This window comes from Anomaloglossus baeobatrachus, chromosome 8 (genome assembly GCF_048569485.1).
Source record: "Anomaloglossus baeobatrachus isolate aAnoBae1 chromosome 8, aAnoBae1.hap1, whole genome shotgun sequence".
Lineage (NCBI taxonomy): Eukaryota > Metazoa > Chordata > Amphibia > Anura > Aromobatidae > Anomaloglossus > Anomaloglossus baeobatrachus.
Genome location: NC_134360.1, coordinates 36960086 through 36983806, shown reverse-complemented (window position 1 = coordinate 36983806; position 23721 = coordinate 36960086). Strand labels below are relative to the sequence as shown.

Genomic DNA, 23721 nt, shown 5'->3' with positions numbered 1-23721 from the left:
GGGAATCTGAAACCAGGTTTTTGCTCCCCCATCTGAGAGCAGCATAATACAGAGACCCTGATTCCAGCGATGTGTCACTTACTGAGCTGTTTCCAGTCATTTTGATAAAATCAATGCTTTCTCTGCTGCAGATCTAGCAGTTATACAGAGCTCGTTAATATGCTGGACTACCTGGCAGCACACCTAGTAGTCCTGTAAGGATAATCTACTGCTGATTAGTCAGTGCTTTTACCAAAACTACACTAAGCAGCTCAGTAAGTGATGTGGTGGTAATCCAGGTAATAAAGAGTTAAATGGCAGCGGATCGCTGCCATTTAAGTCCCGGCTTAATCATGGCAGCGTCTATGAGACAGCTTTCATGATTAACCCGTAAGTAAAGTGAAAAAACACACACACACCGAAAAATCCTTTATTTTAAATAAAACACAAAAAAGCCCGTTTCACCCCTTTATTACACCCCCCAAACACACAGCTCCGGCGTAATCCACGGAGGTCCCACAATGCTTGCAGACAGATCCAGCCGCGTCTGACACACTACAGAATGCAGCCTCGCAACGAGACTGCAGAGGTAATTACAGGTCATTTCTCACCGCCAGTAATGTGAACACACTACCGCTCATGAGAACTGCAGTGATCTGTCCTCTATCTATATCTATCTATATCTATCTATCCCTCTATCTATCCCTCTATCTATCTATCCCTCTATCTATCTATCTATCCCTCTATCTATCTATCCCTCTATCTATCTATCCCTTTATCTATCTATCCCTCTATCTATCTATCCCTCTATCTATCTATCCCTCTATCTATCTATCCCTCTATCTATCTATCCCTCTATCTATCTATCCCTCTATCTATCTATCCCTCTATCTATCTATCCCTCTATCTATCTATCCCTCTATCTATCTATCCCTCTATCTATCTATCCCTCTATCTATCTATCCCTCTATCTATCTATCCCTCTATCTATCTATCCCTCTATCTATCTATCCCTCTATCTATCTATCCCTCTATCTATCTATCCCTCTATCTATCTATCCCTCTATCCCTCTATCTATCTATCCCTCTATCTATCTATCCCTCTATCTATCTATCCCTCTATCTATCTATCCCTCTATCTATCCCTCTATCTATCTATCCCTCTATCTATCTATCCCTCTATCTATCTATCCCTCTATCTATCTATCCCTCTATCTATCTATCCCTCTATCTATCTATCCCTCTATCTATCTATCCCTCTATCTATCTATCCCTCTATCTATCTATCCCTCTATCTATCTATCCCTCTATCTATCTATCCCTCTATCTATCTATCCCTCTATCTATCTATCCCTCTATCTATCTATCCCTCTATCTATCTATCCCTCTATCTATCTATCCCTCTATCTATCTATCCCTCTATCTATCTATCCCTCTATCTATCTCAGAAGGAAATTACTTTTTTTTTTCTCAATGTGCTTTATTGCATTGAATGCATTTTAATGGTAAAATCTGCGGGGACCAACTTGCGTAAAATCCGTGGTAAATCTGCGGAGAAACCGCAGCAAATCGCGGCAAAAACGCGGGTGCGGTTTTACCGCGGGTGTGGGATTCTTTCAGAGGGTCTGTTTTTTTTCTTAAGAAAATGGCACTTTCTAGTGTGCACATAGCCTTATAGTCTGAATGTGGCTGCGGGGAATGGGGATGCTGCGGTGGAGCGGGTCATCGGTGGCATTAGCAGGCTGTAGCAGCAGCTGCCGTGGCCACGTGGGCCCGCTCATTTCATATGAACGCCCATCCTCCCGCCCATCATCCCCCAGCTCTGAAGCCGGCGCTGACAGGTGGGCGGGATGATGGGCGGGTGGTGCGCACATATCACGCGGGCTGGCTGTTAATTCACACCTGGCAACTACAGCCTGGAGTGATCATGTGCGGCTGTATTCACTGCCCCCCCCACATCATCATCAGCGCGGGGTGCAGTAAATCAGTATGCTCACCCATCACCGTTGTCTGCAGCATCGCTAGTCTTCCTGTCTGTGGCGGCCAGCTGATCTGTGTGGAGAGAGGTGAGCACAGCGATGACGTCATCGCTGTGCGCGCTGCTAGTATCCACACAGATCAGCTGACAGGCAGACAGGAGGACGAGCGATGCTGCAAAGGTGATGGCTCCACACAGATCAGCGGCGCTGCTGCCGCCACAGACAGGAGGAGGAGCGATACTGCATGGAGCGAGGAAAGGTGAGTATAAACGTTTGTTTTTTTTTCCGTCTGACACAGGATACATGCCATATAGCAGGATGGGGGTATATAGCAAGATGGGGATATATAGCAGGATGGATGGGGATATATAGCAGGATGGATGGGGATATATAGCAGGATGGATGGGGGTATATAGCAGGATGAATGGGGGTATATAGCAGGATGGATGGGGGTATATAGCAGGATGGATGGGGGTATATAGCAGGATGGATGGGGATATATAGCAGGATGGATGGGGGTTTATAGCAGGATGGATGGGGGTATATAGCAGGATGGATGGGGATATATAGCAGGATGGATGGGGGTATATAGCAGGATGAATGGGGGTATATAGCAGGATGGATGGGGGTATATAGCAAGATGGATGGGGGTATATAGCAGGATGGATGGGGATATATAGCAGGATGGATGGGGGTTTATAGCAGGATGGATGGAGATATATAGCAGGATGGATGGGGATATATAGCAGGATGGATGGGGGTATATAGCAGGATGGATGGGGGTATATAGCAGGATGGATGGGGGTATATAGCAGGATGGATGGGGGTATATAGCAGGATGGATGGGGGTTTATAGCAGGATGGATGGGGGTATATAGCAGGATGGATGGGGGTATATAGCAGGATGGATGGGGGTATATAGCAGGATGAATGGGGGTATATAGCAGGATGGATGGGGGTATATAGCAGGATGGATGGGGGTATATAGCAGGATGGCAGTATATAGCAGGATAAGGGCATATACCAGGATGGCGCTATCTAGCAGGATGGGGGCTATACCACGATGGCGGTATATAGCAGGATGAGAATATATACCAGGATGGGGTACATATATACAGGGATGGGGATCATATACAAGGCAGGAGGATCATTGCCAGGCTGGGGTACCTTAGTAGAGAATTTGGGGACATTACCCCCATAACGGTGTCAGCAGCAGATCCTCGCCCCTTAACAGTGTGTCATGACCACATTTTTTGCTTAAAATTTTATTTTCCTATTTTCCTCCTCTAAAACCAGGGTGCGTCTTATGGTCCGAAAAATACAGTATCTGTTAGAGTATATTTCATGTTCAGTTTGCACCTGTTCACATTTGTCTGTTAGGAAGTGCTGTCAGTTTTCTCATTTTAGATTATAGGGTCATGTCTTCCAACTGAGCGCTCATTCCCACCAGCTTAAGGTGATTTTTTATTCCCTATTTGCAGGTTCCTGCCCGCTCATAACATTGTAGGTTGTTCAGCCCGGGTAGAGGCATTTAGGTAGGGAGCCAGCAAAAGATACGCCTTGACACTGGCTGCTGGGCTCACATAAAACTGGCCTTTTTCTTGTACGCTAAGTGTCTCAATTTTTACATTTTATTTGCTTAGCAGTAATGCATGTCCAAATTCCTATATTTAATGTCTACATGCGTTAGCGTCTCAGAGTGCAGCTGTATACTTATTAGAGTCACGTTTATAGCATCCCTGGAGTGGATTTAGCATCTTATCGAGGACGGATTTAATATAAAACTAATTGGTAGCGGTATAAACCACCATAGCGTGCCCGTGCTGATCTGCGGCGTGCGGCCATCGCTGGTAATTGGCTGTCACTCTCCTGCTCCTTCATCTATGGAGATATCAGGACGCTGAACCTGCAGCCGCTTCATCCCTCATATTATAATCTTCTATTCCCAGCTGACTATAGACCTCGCTCCAGGAAGAATCCGCTGCAGCAGGAGGGACGTGGTACTGACCCGCGGGTCCGATCGCATCTCTACCAGAACCAAGGAGAGGAATATCTACCAGTATTTCAGCAGCATGGACGGGATCGGGGGCTTTCAGGACCACTTTGATTGGTAAGAGGTGACGAGTAAGAAGGGAAGGACACGGTATGAAGTGGATGCGGCTACATTTTTTGAACCTCCGTCCAGCAGTGAGATATGGAGGGCATGATCTCTGCTCGTCTCCTTGTTCTCGGGTCGGCCGGGGCTTTATTTCACCTTTCACCGAGATAATACACTGTGTGCAGAATTATTAGGCAAGTTGTATTTTAGCAGATTTTTTTTTTATTATTGATCAACAACTATGTTCTCAATCAACCCAAAAGACTCATAAACATCAAAGCTTAATATTTTTGGAAGTTGGAGGGTTTTTTTTTTTGTTTTTTTTTTTTTTTTTTAGATTAGGCTATCTTAGGAGGATATCTGTTTGTGCAGGTAACTATTACTGTGCAGAATTATTAGGCAACTTAATAAAAACCAAATATATTCCCATGTCATTTATTTATTATCACCAGGTAAACCAATATAACTGCACAACATTTAGAAATAAAACAAAACCCCAAAAAATGAGTGCCCAATATAGCCCCCTTTCTTTATGATGACACTCAGCAGCCGACCATCCATAGATTCTGTCATTGCTTGATCTGTTTACGATCCACATTGCGTGCAGCAGCCACCACAGCCTCCAGACACTGCTCGCAGAGGTGTACCGTTTTCCCTCCCTGTAGATCTCACATTTTATGAGGGACCACAGGTTCTCTATGGGGTTCAGATCAGGTGAACAAGGGGGCCATGTCGTCATTTTTTCATCTTTTAGACCTTTACTGGCCAGCCACGCTGTGGAGTAGTTGGATGCATGTGATGGAGCATTGTTCTGCATGAAAATCATGTTTTTCTTGAACGATACCGACTTTTTCTTTTTCGCTCCTAATTGGGAGACCCAGACAGTGACAGTGGGTGTATAGCTACTGCCTCTGGAGGCCGCACAAAGAACTACACTTAAAAGTGTAAGGCCCCTCCCCTTCTGGCTATACACCCTCCCGTAGGAGTACGGATTCCTCAGTTTTAGCTTTGTGCGAAGGAGGTCACACACGCACGCATAGCTCCATTGTTTTTAGTCAGCAGCAGCTGCTGACTATGTCGGATGGAAGAAAAGAGGGCCCATACAGGGCTCCCAGCATGCTCCCTTCTCACCCCACTGTATGTCGGAGGTGTTTGTAAGGTTGAGGTACCCATTGCGGGTACGGCGGCAGGAGCCCACATGCTGATTCCTTCCCCATCCCTTTTTACAGGGCTCTGGGTGAAGTGGGATTTACTGGTCTCCAGGCACTGAGACCGTGCTCCATCTACAGCCCCTGGAGAAGATGCTGGATGGAGCGGAGTACATCAGGGACATGGCCCTGCTTCCTCAAGGTACTCTGTGTCCCCGTGCATTTGGCGCTCACACCGCAGCATGCTGGGTGTTGTAGTGCGCCGGGGACATCAGCGCTGCGGCGCTTGTGCCATGGCCTCATTCAGCTTCGCTGAAGCAGGCACACTTTTGGGAATCGGTCGCGCCGGCCGCTGGGACTGCGGCGCGGCTGGCACTTATAGTGCGCCGGGGACTTCAGCGCGGGCCGCGCTTTTACGGCGGCCGCGCTGATAACTCGAGTCCCCGGCTTTTGCGGCCTGCTTCCGTTCGTTCCCGCCCCCAGACCTGCCAGTCAGGAGAGGGGCGGGACGCTGGTCAGTGCATCAGCGCCGAGGGCTGGAGTCGTTTTTACATACTCCAGCCCTCACAATACGCACAGAGGGGACACTGTTTCCCGCACTTTTGTTTGGGAACTCCCACGGACCGCCCCTCTCCACAGACGCCGGCAGCCATTCCTGCTGACACGCTGAGCTGCAGAGGGGAGCCGGGGAGACCCAGACAAGGAATTCTGCGCCTCTTACCCGCTATTCAGCGGGCGGTAAGCAGCCCTCAGGGCTCACCCCCTCTTGTGCCAGTAGTATTCTTAGTATTTTGTTTCTACAAATACTTTGTATTGCATAGCGCTGGTCGCCCTTTGGCTATAGACTCTCTCACATTGCAGAGAGCCAGCAGCATGTCGTCCGTAAAACGCAAGGGTGCCAAGGCACAGACATTATATGCTTCCTGCACCGCATGTGGGACTTTTCTACCGGCAGGCTCCACGGACCCCCATTGTGTGCAGTGCTCGGCCCCTGCGGCGCTTGCACAGTCGGGACCTCTGCTGGACGTGACCCAGGGTGTACCACCTGTGAATGCTGTCTAGGTGACAGGAACTGAGTTTGCAGCTTTTGCTGACAGAATGTCTCTCACTATGTCACAAATTCTTGACACATTGCGAGCCAGGCCTGTACTTCAGGCCACGGACACTGTGCAATCATTGCCCCCAGGTCCCCCTCAGCTGAATTACCTCCAAGCTCCGGGACGGGCACATACACCTCAGGGTGAAGACTCTGACTCGGACGATGGCCCCGGGCAGCCTAAGCGGGCTCGCTATGACGGGCCTTCACATTCATCTCAATGGTCAGGATCCCAGCGAGATGAATCTGTGGGTGATGAGGCGGACGTAACTGATCAGGATTCTGATCCTGGGACCGCTCTCAATCTAGATACACCAGATGGTGACGCCATAGTTAATGATCTTATATTTAACATCAATAAGATGTTAAATATTTCCCCACCAGCTCCTCCTGTAGAGGAGTCAGCTTCGCAGCACGAGAGAATCCATTTCAGATACCCTAAGCGTACATTAAGCACTTTTCTGGACCACGCTGACTTTAGAGACGCAATCCAGAAACCCCACGCTTATCCGGAAAGGCGTTTTTCTAAACGGCTTAAAGATACACGCTATCCTTTTCCCCCTGAGGTGGTCAAGGGTTGGACCCAGTGTCCAAAAGTGGATCCTCCAATTTCCAGGCTTGCAGCTAGATCCTTGGTTGCAGTTGAAGATGGAGCGGCACTTAAAGATGCCACTGACAGGCAGATGGAGCTCTGGCTGAAATCCATCTATGAAGCGATTGGAGCGTCGTTAGCGCCATCTTTTGCGGCCGTATGGGCACTCCAAGCTATATCAGCCGGGCTTGCGCAAGTCGACTCAGTCACACGTGCATTTGCCCCGCAGGTAGCACCATTGACCTCGCAAATGGCGGCATTCGCGTCGTACGCGATTAATGCTGTTCTTGACGCTACAAGCCGCACGGCAGTGGCGTCAGCCAACTCCGTTGTTTTGCGGAGGGCCCTGTGGTTGAGACATTGGAAAGCAGATTCTCATTCCAAGAAGTGCTTAACCAATTTGCCTTTTTCTCGTGACCGATTGTTTGGAGAGCGTTTGGATGAAATCATCAAACACTCCAAGGGTAAGGACTCATCCTTACCGCAACACAGACAAAACAAACCCCAACAGAGAAGGGGTCAGTCTGGTTATCGGTCCTTTCGAGGACCGGGCAGGTCCCAATTCGCCTCGTCAAAAAAGACTCAAAAAGACCAGAGACGCTCAGATTCTTGGAGGTCTCAGTCACGCCCAAAAGGGACAGCCGGAGGAACCGTTGCCAAGACGGCGTCCTCCTGACTTGCAGTCTCCAATTCCCACACCCGCGGTCGGTGGGAGGCTTTCCCACTTTGCCGACATTTGGCTGTCACGCGTCAAAGACCGTTGGGTGAGGGATATTCTGTCTCACGGGTACAGGATAGAGTTCAGTTCTCGTCCGCCAACTCGTTTCTTCAGAACTTCTCCACCACCAGACCGAGCCGATGCTCTGTTGCAGGCGGTGGCCGCTCTAAAGGCGGAAGGAGTGGTGACCTCCGTCCCTCTTCAGGAACAAGGTCACGGTTTTTACTCCAATCTGTTTGTGGTCCCAAAAAAGGACGGATCGTATCGACCCGTCCTGGATCTAAAGTTGCTCAACAGACACGTAAAAGTCAGGAGGTTCCGGATGGAATCCCTTCGCTCCGTCATAGCCTCAATGTCTCAAGGAGATTTTCTAGCATCAATAGATATCAAAGATGCGTATCTCCACGTGCCGATTGCACCAGAGCATCAGCGTTTCCTACGCTTCGTCATACACGACGAACACCTGCAGTTCGTAGCGTTACCTTTCGGTCTGGCAACAGCCCCCCGGGTCTTCACCAAAGTCATGGCAGCAGTAGTAGCTGTTCTGCACTCGCAGGGTCACTCGGTCATCCCGTATCTAGACGACCTGCTTATAAAGGCACCCTCTCAAGAGGCATGCCAGCACAGTCTGAAGGTGGCACTAGACACTCTCCAGAGTTTCGGGTGGATTATCAACTTTCCAAAGTCTCATCTAACCCCGACCCAATCTCTGACTTATCTTGGCATGGAGTTTCATACTCTCTCAGCGATAGTGAAGCTTCCACTGGACAAGCAGTGTTCGCTACGGACTGGAGTGCAATCTCTCCTTCAGAGCCAGTCGCACTCACTGAGGCGCCTCATGCATTTCCTAATTGAGTCCTGGATCCTAGCGGCCTCAGGTTTATCTCATGAAGTTGTTGCCACAATGAGACAGGCTAGAAAACCATCCTCAGCTAAGATCTATCACAGGACGTGGAAGATATTCTTAGCTTGGTGCTTGGCTCAAGGGTTTTCTCCCTGGCCATTTGCATTGCCAATTTTTCTTTCCTTCCTGCAGTCCGGGTTGGAAAAAGGTTTGTCGCTTAGCTCTCTTAAGGGTCAAGTCTCCGCGCTATCCGTATTCTTTCAGAAGCGCTTGGCACGGCTTTCTAAAGTACGCACGTTTCTCCAAGGAGTTTCTCATATCGTTCCTCCTTACAGACGGCCATTGGAACCCTGGGATCTGAACAAGGTTCTCATTGCTCTCCAGAAGCCGCCTTTCGAGCCTTTGAAAGAGGTTTCCCTTTCTCGGCTTTCACAAAAAGTAGTTTTTCTTGTGGCGGTCACGTCTCTTCGAAGAGTGTCCGAGCTAGCGGCGTTATCTTGCAAATCTCCCTTCCTGGTGTTTCACCAAGACAAGGTAGTACTGCGTCCAATTCCAGAGTTTTCTCCCAAGGTGGTTTCTTCCTTTCATCTTAATCAGGATATCACTTTGCCATCTTTGTGTCCGCATCCAGTTCACCAATTTGAAAAGGGTTTACATCTGTTGGACCTGGTGAGAGCACTCAGGATTTACATTTCTCGCACGGCGTCTCTACGCCGTTCTGATGCGCTCTTTGTCCTAGTCGCTGGTCAGCATAAGGGATCGCAAGCTTCCAAATCCACCCTGGCGCGGTGGATCAAGGAACCAATTCTTCACACATACCGTTCTGCTGGGCTTCCGATTCCATCTGGACTGAAGGCCCATTCTACCAGAGCCGTGGGTGCATCCTGGGCATTGCGGCATCAGGCTACGGCTCAGCAAGTGTGCCAGGCGGCTACCTGGTCGAGTCTGCACACGTTTACCAAACACTATCAAGTGCATACCTACGCTTCGGCAGATGCCAGCCTAGGTAGACAGGTCCTTCAGGCGGCGGTGGCCCACCTGTAGGAAAGGGCTGTCTCACAGCCCGTTCATGTGGTATCTTTTTACCCACCCAGGGACTGCTTTTGGACGTCCCACTGTCTGGGTCTCCCAATTAGGAGCGAAAAAGAAGGGAATTTTGTTTACTTACCGTAAATTCCTTTTCTTCTAGCTCCAATTGGGAGACCCAGCACCCGCCCTTTGTTCTTAGGGTTTCGTTTTTTCGGGTGCACATGTTGTTCATGTTGTTTCTTAAGTTCTCCGATCTTGTTATCGGATTGAATTTGTTTTTGAAACTGTTATTGGCTTTCCTCCTTCTTGCTTTGGTACTAAAACTGAGGAATCCGTACTCCTACGGGAGGGTGTATAGCCAGAAGGGGAGGGGCCTTACACTTTTAAGTGTAGTTCTTTGTGCGGCCTCCAGAGGCAGTAGCTATACACCCACTGTCACTGTCTGGGTCTCCCAATTGGAGCTAGAAGAAAAGGAATTTACGGTAAGTAAACAAAATTCCCTTCTTTCTTGAACGATACTGACTTCTTCCTGTACCACTGCTTGAAGAAGTTGTCTTCCAGAAACTGGCAGTAGGTCTGGGAGTTGAGCTTCACTCCATCCTCAACCAGAAAAGGTCCCACAAGTTCATCTTTGATGATACCAGCCCATACCAGTGCCCACCTCCACCTTGTGGGCGTCTGAGTCGGAGTGGAGCTCTCTGCCCTTTACTGATCCAGCCTCTGGCCCATCCATCTGCCCATCAAGAGTCACTCTCATTTCATCAGTCCATAAAACCTTTGAAAAATCAGTCTTAAGATATTTCTTGGCCCAGTCTTGAGGTTTTATCTTATGTGTCTTGGTCAGAGGTGATGGTGTTTCAGCCTTCCTTACCTTGGCCATGTCCCTGAGTATGGCACACCTTGTGCTGTGATACTCCAGTAACGTTGCAGCTCTGAAATATGCCCAAACTGGTGGCAAATGGCATCTTGGCAGCTTCACGCTTGATTTTCCTCAATTCACGGGCAGTTATTTTGCGCCTTTTTTGCCCAACACGCTTCTTGCGACCCTGTTGGCTATTTGCCATGAAACGCTTGATTGTTCGGTGATAACGCTTCAAAAGTTTGTCAATTTCAAGACTGCTGCATCCCTCTGCAAGACATCTCACAATATGGACTTTTCAGAGCCCGTGAAATTTCTCTTCTGACCCATTTTGCCAAAGGAAAGGAAGTTGCTTAATAATTAAGCACCCCTTATATAGGGTGTTGATGTCATTACACCGCACCCCTCCTCATTACAGAGAGGCACATCACCTGATTTACTGAATTGGTAGTTGACTCTCAGCCTATACAGCTTGGGGTAGGACGACATGTATAACAAGTATCATGGGATCAAAATACTCATGTGCCTAATAATTCTGCACAGTGTAGAGTTGTGTTATGACTTTACATTGCATGATTTCCTATGGTCTCACCTTGCAACCTGCAACTTACAGCAGCTGTAAAACAAAGCAGCAAATGTTTCCTAATATGTTGTAGATATTTAAATGCAATTTACTTATTTTATTTATTTATTTATTTTTTTTTTAAAGCAAGCAGCTCTAAAATAGTTGCATTGCAGCAAGATGCTCAAATGTTTTTGCTGAGAATTGTTGCTCTACACGTGTGGCCCCCCGCATTAGGGTGCTTTCACACATCCGGCATTTCGCCGGATTCGGCACACTCCATTACAGTACAATGGCAGCGTGACAAGCTCCGCTCACATGCGCCAGTCACATTGCCGCGATGCCATTGTACTGTATTGCACTGTACTGGAGTGTGCCGAATCCGGCGAAATGCCGGATGTGTGAAACCGCCCTTACTCTGTCAGGAATTGGCATTGGCCATTATATGGTAGAGCTCATAGATCCAATCAACTCCTGCAAGGAGTTTACTGCACCTCAGGACAGGTATCAGTAGCACAATACGTCACTGCTTTATGGTCGATGGTGGTCCGATCTCTGGGAATGAAAGAACTGAACCACTTAAAGAGAACCTGTCAGGTCCAATGTGCACCCAGAACCACGAGCAGTTCTGGATGTATATTGCTAATCCCTGCCTAACCGTCCCTGTATCTAGTAGCACAGATGAAGATATCTTTAGAAAAAGTATTTCTAAAGATCCTTTATGATATGCTAATGAGCGCAGGGACTAGTCCCCTGGGCATTATATCCCTTGACTAGTCCGCCCTCTTAGCATGGTAGCACTCCCTCAGGGGGGTGCTGACTTGCTATTCAATGCTCAGCGTCATCAGCGGTGACGCATGTACATTTGTCCGTTGTCATCACTTCAGAACTCTGGGTTTAGGCTCAGTGCCTATGATCATGCACACTAGACCTCTCTGAAACCGGGACACGTACACCCGGCTTCATGGTGCTGGGACTTCTGATCATGCGCACTGACCCTAAACCCGGAGTCTGAGGCGTTGACAACAGACACAGGTACACGCGTCACTGCTGATGACGCTGGGCAATGGGCATTGAATAGCATGTTAACATGTGCTAACATGCTAATAGGGCGGATTAGTCGGGGAATATAACGCCCTTGTGACTAGTCCCTGGCCTCATTAGCATATCATAAAGGATCTTTAGAAATACTTTTTCTAAAGATCTCTTTATCTATGCTAGTGTATACAGGGACGGTTAGGCAGGGATTAGCAATATATACCCAGAACTGCTCGTGGTTCTGAGTGCATATTGCACCTGACAGGTTCCCTTTAATCGTTCGTTTCTGCACAGCGGATCTCCCGGTCGTCTGAGTTGTCAGAGCTGCAGTTGCTGTACAGTGTGCAACTATAAAGCAGCCACAGTCATAAATCAGCACCGCAGCCACTTTATTCCTAATATCGCTCCAATCGGACCACGCGGTCATAAAGTCATATGAGATTATATGAGCGGTCCATATAATGATCTAATGCGTTGTTATTACAGCCATGACTTCAGTTAGTAAAACTCCCAATATCATTATGTCTTTTTTCTCCAGGTGGGCAAGAAATAGTTTCACAGCCTCTGGAGGAAAGCCGTTCTGGATCGACCCGTCTGACTGCAACACCCAGCACATCATCATCGATGACAACATCCGGCTCAGCGAGCACGACGCCATCGTTAGCAGTCGGGTATGTCTGCAGACGGATCGCATTTAGGCTAGGTCCACATTTCCATTGTTTTGCGTCAGTCACATGCGTTGCTTGACGCATGTGACTGATGCGTTGTACAACGGATGACAAAGAACAGAAATCATTGTTGGACTCCGTTGTGTGCGGGGAGCGGGGCCGTGGCGCTGAGGACGTCAGTGCCGCGGGGACTGCAGGGCTGTGGACAAGTGAGATGTCAGTGCCGCGGGGACTGCAGGGCTGTGGACGTGTGAGTGTGTGAGTGTGTGAGAGTGTCTGTGAGTGTGTGAGTGAGTGAGAGTGTCTGTGAGCGTGTGTGTGTGTACACATGCGGAGTGTGGGAGGGGGCGGAGCCGAGTGGGGAAGTGTCGGCCTCCTTGCACACTGTATCCAGGGTAAATATCGGGTAACTAAAAGCAAAGCACTTTTTGCTTGGTTACCTGATATTTATCTTGGATACCAGCGTACACCGCTTAGCGCGGGCTCCCTGCACCCATAACCAGTGTAAATATCGGGTAACTAACCAAAGCGCATTGCTTGGTTACCCGATGTGTATCCTGGTTACGGGTGCAGGGAGCCAGAGAGAGCATGCGCAGCAAAATCCTACGGATCACGCTGCTCAAAAAAATTACAGGCTGCGTTGCTCCCGCCCGGCGGTCAGTTAAAAAACGACTGACCGCGACGCAGCGGATGCAACGCAGCATCATCAGTCGCAATCCGTCACTAATAGAAGTCTATGGGGAAAAACTGGATTCCTGCAAAATATTTTGCAGAATACCGTAATTCCTCAAGGTGACGGATTGTGACTGATGCAAAACAACGGAAGTGTGAACCTAGCCTTCCTTGCTGATATCATGGAAATCGAAAGCTAAAGTTTCCCTGTTCAAATTAGTAGCAGAATCCTGGAAGTCTCAATACATATCATTAATCCGCTATATGGGACTTTAGTAGGACGTTCTGCTTTCTTGACGCATTTCATGCTCACGCTCACTTAGGGTATTTGGAAAGGTAATCCTCTGCGGTGTTACAGGATATCCCTGGGAAGGAGGTTGCCTCATGACAGATATTAGTAGCATATTTCTAGGATATGCCATTGATGTCTGACACTGATTGCACAGCACAGCGGAGTTCATATTGATGCATAACAGAAGGGTAAAGGTGTTTTCACACATTTTGCATTGGGGATGTTTCTGTGAGTGCATGGATTTTTGCAAGCCCCTTTTAGATAAGACTTTTGCAGTAAATCTGCTGTTTATGAATAGACCTTAAAGGGAACCTGTCACCAGATTTGGTGACTATAGGCTGCGGCCACCACCAGTGGGCTCTTATATACAGCATTCTAACATGCTGTATATAAGAGCCAAGGCCGCTGTGTACAATGTAAAAATCACTTTATAATACTCACCTAAGGGGCGGTGCGGTGCAGACTGGTCAGATGGGTGTCTCCTTCTCCGGGTCCAGCGCCTCCTTTTTCGGTCATCTTTATTCTCCTTCTTCTGAAGCCGGGGTGCATGACGCGCCCTACGTCATGCACACACGCCGGCATTGAGGTCCTGCACAGGTGCACTACAATACTTTGATCTGCCCTGCTCAGGGTAGATCAAATTGCGCCTGCGCAGGACCTCAATGTTGGAATGTGTGCATGATGTAGGGCGCGTCATGCACCCCGGCTTCAGAAGAAGGACAAAGATGGCCGAAAGAGGAGGCGCCGGTACCGGAGAACAAGCACCCATCCAACCCATCTGCACCGTATCGACTGTTTAGGTGAGTATTATAAAGTGATTTTTATGTTGTACACAGCGGCGTGGGCTCTTATATACTGCATTCTAACATGCTGTATATAAGAGCCCACTGGTGGTGGCCGCAGCTTATAGGCCCCAAATCTGGTGACAGATTCCCTTTAAATGTAGCATTGCATTGTAGCCAGTTAAAACGATGATGGATGATAAATGAGCAAGGTCTGCCCCAGCCGTGGATCCTCTCACTGATATCCACACAACCTCGTAGAGTGTAGACCACTTCTTTAACCCCTTCCAACTCGATGAAGCACGATTACCCTATGGCAGGGTTATGAATTTGGCTCAGGAGCCATTTTTCAAGGCGTGTGTGCCAGCTGTGTTATACTGCCAGCTCCAACCTCTAACAACAGCAGTCAGAGCTAGTGCCAGTCTCCAACAAGCGGCACATACAGTAAGGGATGCCCTCCTGGTGGGACGACCATCTAGATGCACATTGCCCCAGGATGACCGATTACATGGTCCCAATGGTTTGTAAAGGTACCTGAAGGCCCTTCTTGCTGCCATCTTGTTGCTTCTGAAAAACTTCCAATCACCTTACTTTTCCCCATCCAAAAATATATTACATGAAATAAAGCATATTTAGTGTTTCCGCATTTGAAATTAGGGCAGGCAACGGCTGCCACACACTACCCCAGATTGTCAGTCACCACTCACCTCCCTCGTTCCCGACGCGTTTCGCCAAAATATGACTCCTCAGGGGATCCAGAGGTCAGAAGCACAGCGAGTATGAGACCATGTCCACATGATGAGTCATAATTCAATGAAACGCGTCGGGAGGAGGGACGTGAGTGGTGACTGACAACTGGGAACCTGGGGTAGTGTGTGGCAGCCATTGACGCTGGATGAAGGCGAGGAAAAGATAGAGATTGTTGGTGGTGGGAAGGTGTTAAGCTTTGGTCCAAATATTGATTGTCGGGGGTGGGGGGGGGCTGAGGATTGATATTTAGTGGCTTCTTCTTCCATACTGAGATGGGAGTACTTTCTTTTTCTCTACACCAGGTGCTTTTGGATAAGGAGAAGGGGAAGGAGTCCCGGAAGGCGCTGACCTCGGAGCTGTACGACATTTGCTTGGTGCAGACGGATCTCCTCCGCGCCATCGCTCAGAAGGATTATTTTCTGGACTGCATCGGCGTCTGCGAGGAGAATTACGAGCGATATCTCCGGAGCTTTCAGGTGGAATAGAGTGAAGATTAGCTGCAGAGATCAGTCCGACGCCCCGGGACCAGTCTGGCTGCTAGTCTCAGTTGCACTCACTAAATAATCCCCCCGGCGGGAGTGCACGTGTATCCGGAGCTCACATGCCGCCATCTGGGCCTCAGTTAGTAAGTGCAAGTGTGTTCACTGTATAGATGAAGGATATCAAGAGCATTCGTCGCTCCAGCTCATTGCACATGGCGGCCCCTTTAAAGTCCACGCAGCTCACATCTAGGCCTGTTGCTGACATTTATTAGTATTTTGAGGGGGTTTTATGGGTCATGCTTAAAGGGGTCTCTCCTGCTTCTTTGACCATGTGGTCTTATCCATATTAAAGGGGTGTTCTGGTTGGAAAAAGTTATGATTTATCCACAGGATAGGTGATAACGTCTGGATCGGTGGGGATCTGACTTCTGAGACCCTCCCCAAACACCAAGACCTCATTTGAAGGTGCATGCCTGACCACGGTTCTGTTCACTCTCTCCCTAGAGGACTGTAGCACATTTCCCATAGGGAATGAATAGAGCGATGCTTTAACATACACATTTCCATTTTAATTGGAATGCTTTTTAAGGCCTCTTTTACACGTCTGTGTCTCCGGTACGTGTTTGGTCCGTTTCCTCACGTATCGGAGACACGGGCACACGTAGACCCATTAAAATCAATGGGTCTGCGCTCACGTGCGTGTTCTGCCATGGATTGTGTGTACGTGTGGAGCATACGTGTGCTCCACACGCAGACATGTCCGTTTTTCTCCGGCATCACGGGAGTCACACGGCCCGCATACACGTTCCACACGGAGGTGATACGTGTGACACAAATCGGAGAAAACACACGTGTTTGAAAAAAAAACAAAAAACTTTACTCCCCTTCTCCAGCCCTGCTGCCTCTGCCGTTGCTGTCACTTGCTTCCGACCGCCGCTCATTATGCTCATTGCATATTCACTTCACTGCGGCCGGAAGCAGCAGCAGTGGGGAGTCGGCAGGACCGGAGACCGAAATCAGCACCACGGACAGCGACGCCACGGACAGGTGAGCAGAAAGTTCACACGGAGAACACACGTGTGCCATAAAAACGTCTTACGGAGGGCAAAACGCACCTTTGACACATCCATGAAAAACATGCGTGATTTTCACTGACGTGTGAAAGCGGCCTAAAAGGAAGGACTGCAATATAGATTTAGCTTGTCACAAATAAAATTGGTTGTCCACTAATATGATACTAATGTCCTATCCTTAGCACAGATGAGAGGTGACCTGACACCCGGCAGCCCCATTGATCGGCTCATATTCCCTCCAGCCGCAAGTAAACGGTGCATGGAGCGGAAGAACACAGCGCCGTTTAGTGGCCGATCTCCGGTACTGCAGATCAGCTCCTGTTCTGAATAGGATCCTCTACACACGGGATGGAGCTGTGCTCCATCAACTGTTTATAGCCGGACAACCACCCACCTGATCACGGGTATTTTTAGGGGCAATGGATTGGTATATTGTGGGGGCGCCCATGACAGTCATATAGGTAAGAAATCGGATGAAGTGTGGGGTCTGGGTGGGGGCGATGAATTGTCCATATCCTGGGGAAAAAGATTTCAGAAAATGACACAAGCCAAGTACATAATTAAAGTGAAGCGGGTGCAAAACGGCTCCACATCAGTGTGACAATGTGAACGTCCATGCGTGATGTGACTGTTGCATTAATTAGAGAAAATAATTGGTGTCCATAAAACTCCCATCCTGGTTAAAGGGGTCCTGCACTAATGTCTGTAGGGTCTAACGATGAATAGAGCATGCTGTGCACGACTATGGGGTGCACCTATTTTATTCATCTTCCCCCATTGCACTGGACATACCCCCGTTACCCGTCCACTCCACTGTTACTCTGAGATAAGTGGTACCAGAGCTATATGGCAGCTGCTTATCACACTCCATAGTATAATGAGACTGTGAGCAGAGATCCAAGAAATCACTGAGCAGTACCAAAGGGCTCTGGAGTCTCTATTGTGGAGACCCGGGGGTCAGTGGGTGCTCTCCTGTGGAGACACTGGGGTCGGTGGGTGCTCTCCTGTGGAGACCCGGGGGTCGGTGGGTGCTCTCCTGTGGAGACCCGGGGGTCGGTGGGTGCTCTGGTCGGTGGGTGCTTTCGTCCGTTGGCCCGGCCGCCTTTAGAAAGACAGCGTGGCTCAGGGCTCATCCCTACTGAACACCGACCTCCTTAAACGTTGGCGGAACACTACTCAGACAACACGGGGTGAGGGAATCACTGGGGTCGGTTGGTGCTCTCCTGTGGAGACCCGGGGGTCGGTGGGTGCTCTCCTGTGGAGACCCGGGGGTCGGTGGGTGCTCTCCTGTGGAGACCCGGGGGTCGGTGGGGGCTCTCCTGTGGAGACCCGGGGGTCGGTGGGTGCTCTCCTGTGGAGACCCGGGGGTCGGTGGGTGCTCTCCTGTGGAGACCCGGGGGTCGGTGGGTGCTCTCCTGTGGAGACCCGGGGGTCGGTGGGGGCTCTCCTGTGGAGACCCGGGGGTCGGTGGGTGCTCTCGTCCGTTGGCCCGGCCGCCTTTAGAAAGACAGCGTGGCTCAGGGCTCATCCCTACTGAACACCGACCTCCTTAAACGTTGGCGGAACACTACTCAGACAACACGGGGTGAGGGAATCACAATATTAAGACTTTATTGGATCCCCAAACAATTAACGGCACATAACACATAACCAGCAAAACCACAGAATGTAACCGGCCACAGTTTCTCCCCCTTCCGCTGGCTCACCAGGGATTAGAATGTTCGTGCCTCAGAGCTTCCAGGGCTACTTACTCCAATCCAGCAGCACCCCGCTTTCGGCGGGCACCCACCGAGAATGGTATAACGCCAGGTTTAGGAAGCTGGCTGAGGTCCGCAAAGCCTTTAGTCAGGTGACTGGCTTGTTCCAAGCTGGATTCCTTCCTTAGGTAGTCCTTGATATCTTAGCCGAATCCTTGCATTCGGTGCTGAAGTCCATGTAGTGTTATAATCCAGGTTCAGATATGGCTTGCCAATCGGATCCGCAGATCCTAGACTAGTATCATGTAGCAAGAATCTCCCTGGGCAATGGACAGTCCTCCTTCTTATACCCCTGAGCTCTCCATTCAGACCATTGGGGTCTTCACGATTGGTGGATAAAACTGGGCTCTTATTGGCTAGATTTCAAGCTGTATACAAAATATCCAGATACGAGGGAGAGACAGCTAAGTTACATTACATCTAGCAATAGTAATACAATAAGAGGTTCACATAATTGATTTGTCTGGGTGTCTGACCTTCATTGGCCAAGGCAATTACATGAGTCAACAAGAACTGTAACACTAGACTCCTAAGACTCTTGTAGAAACAATGAGGGGCTTATCCCCAGTTTATAAACAAAATATCATCATGTCTGGCTGAATTTTAAGAACTTAACCCATGCTAGGCACTGACAGTCAATGTCGTCACATCTATGCAGCCTTTAGAGGGGGGTCTGCAATCACAGGCAACATAGATGATTCGGGGTCTGTCCAGGAGAGAAGCCGCGGCTCAGGGGTGATCCAAGTTATTCATATATACTTTAAAACCGCACAACCAGTGGATGTCCCATCACCAGTCCCATCACCAGTGGATACTATAGGCCAAGATGTAAGATGCAAATATCAGATTCCGACCTTACAGCTCTCGCAGCTCAGTGTCCCCTGCATAGACATATACCTGCAGCCACCACTAGAGGGAGCTCACTGCATACGGCTTCAGTATCTAATGAGCTCTATGACGCGTGCACTGAGCTCCCCCTTGTGGTGACCACAGGTTTTAATAATTGAAAGGGAACCTGTTTCTTAGACACGACAAGCCCTTTAACTCTATGCAGGGGATTTGGAGCTATGTATTGGGAAACCATAATTAATATATATTAATCTCTACAGCATTTGGGAGTAAAAGGAGGAGATTATTTATAAGGACGACACAAGTGTCTCAGACTGTGTATATAATATATAAGTGTCAATAAAGAATTATATTTGTGTAGACGATGGATCTCCTCCTGTTGTGCAGGCTATACTGTGGCTTCTCCTTCCAGCAGTGCCGTCTGTCCACCATGCTGCTCCCTTCCACACCTCTCATCGAGACTCCCAGTGTCCTAATTAAAGGTTGAACACTACACAGCCACAGACACATTGTCTTGGGGTGAAGATTAAAGGGGTGGTTCACTAATTTTTTAAAAACTCTCTATCAATTTACCTTGCTATTTCACGTCTCTTCTAAATTCCCTTCTATTTTCAGTTCTGGCACGGAGTGGCGCTATCCTGCACGCTCAGTGGTGGTCACATGACCCCGGGTGCTGTGGCCGCTGACATGTGCTGATGTCACGTCAACTTCCGGGCTCTGAAAGTTGAACGTTACATCAGCAGCTGCCTCTTATCCTGAGTGACTGGGCTGTGGGCAGTGACTACCGCACGTCACAGCCCAGGATCAAGAGGAAGAGAGGAGGGTTTACTTACCATTCTGCAACTCTGTGCAGTGCGGCCGGCACCAGGAGCGAGAGGAGGAGTCATGTGGGTGAGTATCCTATGGCAGAGCAGTGTGCGGGAGAGCGGCAGAGCGAGCATCAGAGCAGTGTGCGGGAGAGCGGCAGAGCAGTGTGCGGGAGAGCGGCAGAGCAGTGTGCGGGAGAACGGCAGAGCAGTGTGCAGGGGGGCGGCAGAGCAGTGTGCGGGAGAGCGTCAGAGCGAGCATCAGAGCAGTGTGCGTCAGAGCAGTGTGCGGGAGAGCGTCAGAGCGAGCATCAGAGCAGTGTGCGTCAGAGCAGTGGGCGGGAGAGCGTCAGAGCGAGCATCAGAGCAGTGTGCGTCAGAGCAGTGGGCGGGAGAGCGTCAGAGCGAGCATCAGAGCAGTGTGCGTCAGAGCAGTGTGCGGGAGAGCGTCAGAGCGAGCATCAGAGCAGTGTGCGTCAGAGCAGTGGGCGGGAGAGCGTCAGAGCAGTGTGCTGCAGAGCAGTGTGCGGGAGAGCGGCAGAGCAGTGTGCGGGAGAGCGGCAGAGCAGTGTGCGGGAGAGCGGCAGAGCAGTGTGCGGGAGAGCGGCAGAGCAGTGTGCGGGAGAACGGCAGAGCAGTGTGCGGGAGAACGGCAGAGCAGTGTGCTGCAGAGCAGTGTGCGGGAAAGCCGAAGAGCAGTGTGCTGCAGAGCAGTGTGCGGGAGAGCGGCAGAGCAGTGTGCGGGAGAGCGGCAGAGCAGTGTGCGGGAGAGCGGCAGAGCAGTGTGCGGGAGAACGGCAGAGCAGTGTGCTGCAGAGCAGTGTGCGGGAGAGCGGAAGAGCAGTGTGCTGCAGAGCAGTGTGCGGGAGAGCGGAAGAGCAGTGTGCTGCAGAGCAGTGTGCGGGAGAGGGGCAGAGCAGTGTGCTGCAGAGCAGTGTGCGGGAGAGCAGTATATTTAACACACACACACACACACACACACACACACACACACACACACACACACACACAGTATGAACTATATCAGAGCGAGGAGACGATAGACCCTTTCTTCCCTAGTTGTGCAGAGCTGGGAGCAGGTGCAGACACAGGAAAGATGACAGGGAGGAGTTGGGTGTAGTTCTGAGTGGGTGTGATAGATACAGGCAGCTGGCCACCGCAAAGGATCATGGACGTTGTAGTAATTGAACACAGGCATTACAACACTCCGTTTTTTCTTTGTCGCTCCATTGGGAGACCCAGACAATTGGGTGTATAGCTCATGCCTCCGGAGGCCACACAAAGTATTACACTAAAAGTGTAAAGCCCCTCCCCTTCTGCCTATACACCCCCCGTGCATCACGGGTTCCTCAGTTTTCAAGCTTTGTGCGAAGGAGGTCAGACATCCACGCATAGCTCCACTGTTTAGTCAGCAGTAGCTGCTGACTATGTCGGATGGAAGAAAAGAGGGCCCATACTAGGGCCCCCAGCATGCTCCCTTCTCACCCCACTCTTGGCAGTGTTTGTTAAGGTTGAGGTACCCATTGCGGGTACGGAGGCTGGAGCCCACATGCTGCTTTCCTTCCCCATCCCCCTTAGGGCTCTGGGTGAAGTGGGATCCTACCGGTCTCCAGGCACAGGAGACCGTGCTCCATCCACAGCCGCTGGGGAATCTGCTGGATATGGAGCTGAGTATCGTCAGGGACATGGCCCTGCTACGTCAAGGTACTCTGTGTCCTCGTACAGACCGCGCGCAGACACACCGCAGCATTGCTGGGTGTGTTAGTGCGCTGGGGACAACAGCGCTGCGCGCTTGTGCCACTACTCACTACAGCTTTGCTGAGTTAGTTAATGTATTGGGGACTGCCGCGCCGGCCGCTGCTGTCAGTTTTACACTGCGGCGCGGCTGGGACTTGTAGTGCGCCGGGGACTTCCGCGCTGGCCGTGCCTCTGGACGGCCGCGCTTATTACTCGAGTCCCCGGCTTTTGCGGCCTAGTCTCGTGGCTTTCCCGCCCCCAGGCCTGCCAGTCAGGGGAGGGGCGGGACGCTGTGCCGGACGTCAGCGCCGAGGGCTGGAGTCTGCTTGCATACTCCAGCCCACTCACTGAACACAGTGGGACGCCAGTTTCCCACACTTTGTCTGAGGCACGCCCACGGTACGCCCCTCTTCACAGGACGCCGGCAGCTATTCCTGTGTGCAGTCGGAGCTGGAGAGGGGAGACAAGTTCTGGGGGACCCAGACACGGGATTCTGGCGACCACACACCCGCTTTCAGCGGGCGGTAAGCAGCACCTGAAGTGCTGACCCCACTAGAGCCGAAGTGTTCATTTGTACTTTTATGCTTGTATTCTATACATTGCACTGTACGGTCGCTATTCTTGGCTATATACCCTCCTAGATTGCTCAGAGGACAGCATGTCGTCCGCAAAAAAGCAAGGGTGCCAAGGCACAGGCTTTCTATGCTGCTTGTACCGCATGTGAGGCTGTTCTACCGGCAGGTTCCACTGATCCCCATTGTGTGCAATGTTCGGCCCCTGTGGCACTTGCTCAGCCGGGGTCTCTGCTAGAGGTGACCCAGGGAGAACCACCTGTGAACACTGTCCAGGTGACGGGGACGGAGTTTGCAGTTTTTGCTGATAGATTGTCTGTGACTATGACTAAAATTCTAGAAACTTTGCAGTCCAGACCGGTACCTCAGACCATGGGCACTGTTGAATCATTGCCCCCTGGTCCCCCTCAGTTGGATCAACTCCGGGCTCCGGGGATGTCCCATGCATCCCAGGGTGAGGGCTCTGACACGGACGACAGTCCCAGACGGCCTAAGCGAGCTCGCTGGGAACGGCCCTCGACATCATCACACTGGTCAGGGTCCCAGCAGGAGGACTCTCTGTATGATGAAGCGGAGGTAGCTGATCAGGATTCTGATCCTGAGGCCGCTCTCAATCTGGATACACCTGAGGGTGACGCCATAGTGAATGATCTTATAGCGTCCATCAATCGAATGTTGGATATTTCTCCCTCAGCTCCTCCAGTGGAGGAGTCAGCTTCACAGCAGGAGAAATTCCATTTCAGGTATCCCAAGCGTAAATTGAGTACTTTTCTGGACCACTCTGACTTCAGGGAGGCAGTCCAGAAACACCACGCTTATCCAGATAAGCGTTTCTCCAAACGCCTTAAGGATACACGTTATCCCTTCCCTCCTGACGTGGTCAAGGGCTGGACTCAGTGTCCCAAGGTGGATCCTCCAATCTCCAGAATTGCGGCTAGATCCATAGTTGCAGTGGAAGATGGAGCTTCACTCAAGGATGCCACTGACAGACAGATGGAGCTCTGGTTGAAATCCATCTATGAAGCTATCGGCGCGTCTTTTGCTCCAGCATTCGCAGCCGTATGGGCACTCCAAGCTATCTCAGCTGGTCAGGCGCAAATTGACGCACTCACACGTACGTCTGCGCCGCAGGTGGCGTCCATAACTTCTCAAACGACGGCATTTGCGTCCTACGCTATTAATGCCATCCTGGACTCTGCGAGCCGTACGGCGGTTGCAGCCGACAATTCGGTGGCAATACGCAGGGCATTGTGGCTACGGGAATGGAAGGCAGATTCGGCTTCCAAAAAGTGCTTAACCAGTTTGCCATTTTCTGGTGACCGTTTGTTTGGTGAGCGAT

General features: G+C 50.2%; 1 protein-coding gene across 1 annotated transcript in view; it reads left to right on the top strand.

Annotated features, from left to right (window-relative positions):
- LOC142249128 (uncharacterized) overlaps positions 1-17920 on the top strand; it is a 35129-nt gene extending 17209 nt beyond the window's left edge. The window contains exons 3-5 of the mRNA XM_075320725.1: positions 3908-4068; positions 12481-12613; positions 15409-17920. Coding sequence (XP_075176840.1) covers positions 3908-4068; positions 12481-12613; positions 15409-15591 — 477 coding nt within the window. The 3' untranslated portion in view covers positions 15592-17920. The remainder of the gene's footprint in view (positions 1-3907; positions 4069-12480; positions 12614-15408) is intronic.
- Positions 17921-23721: the final 5801 nt, after the last annotated feature.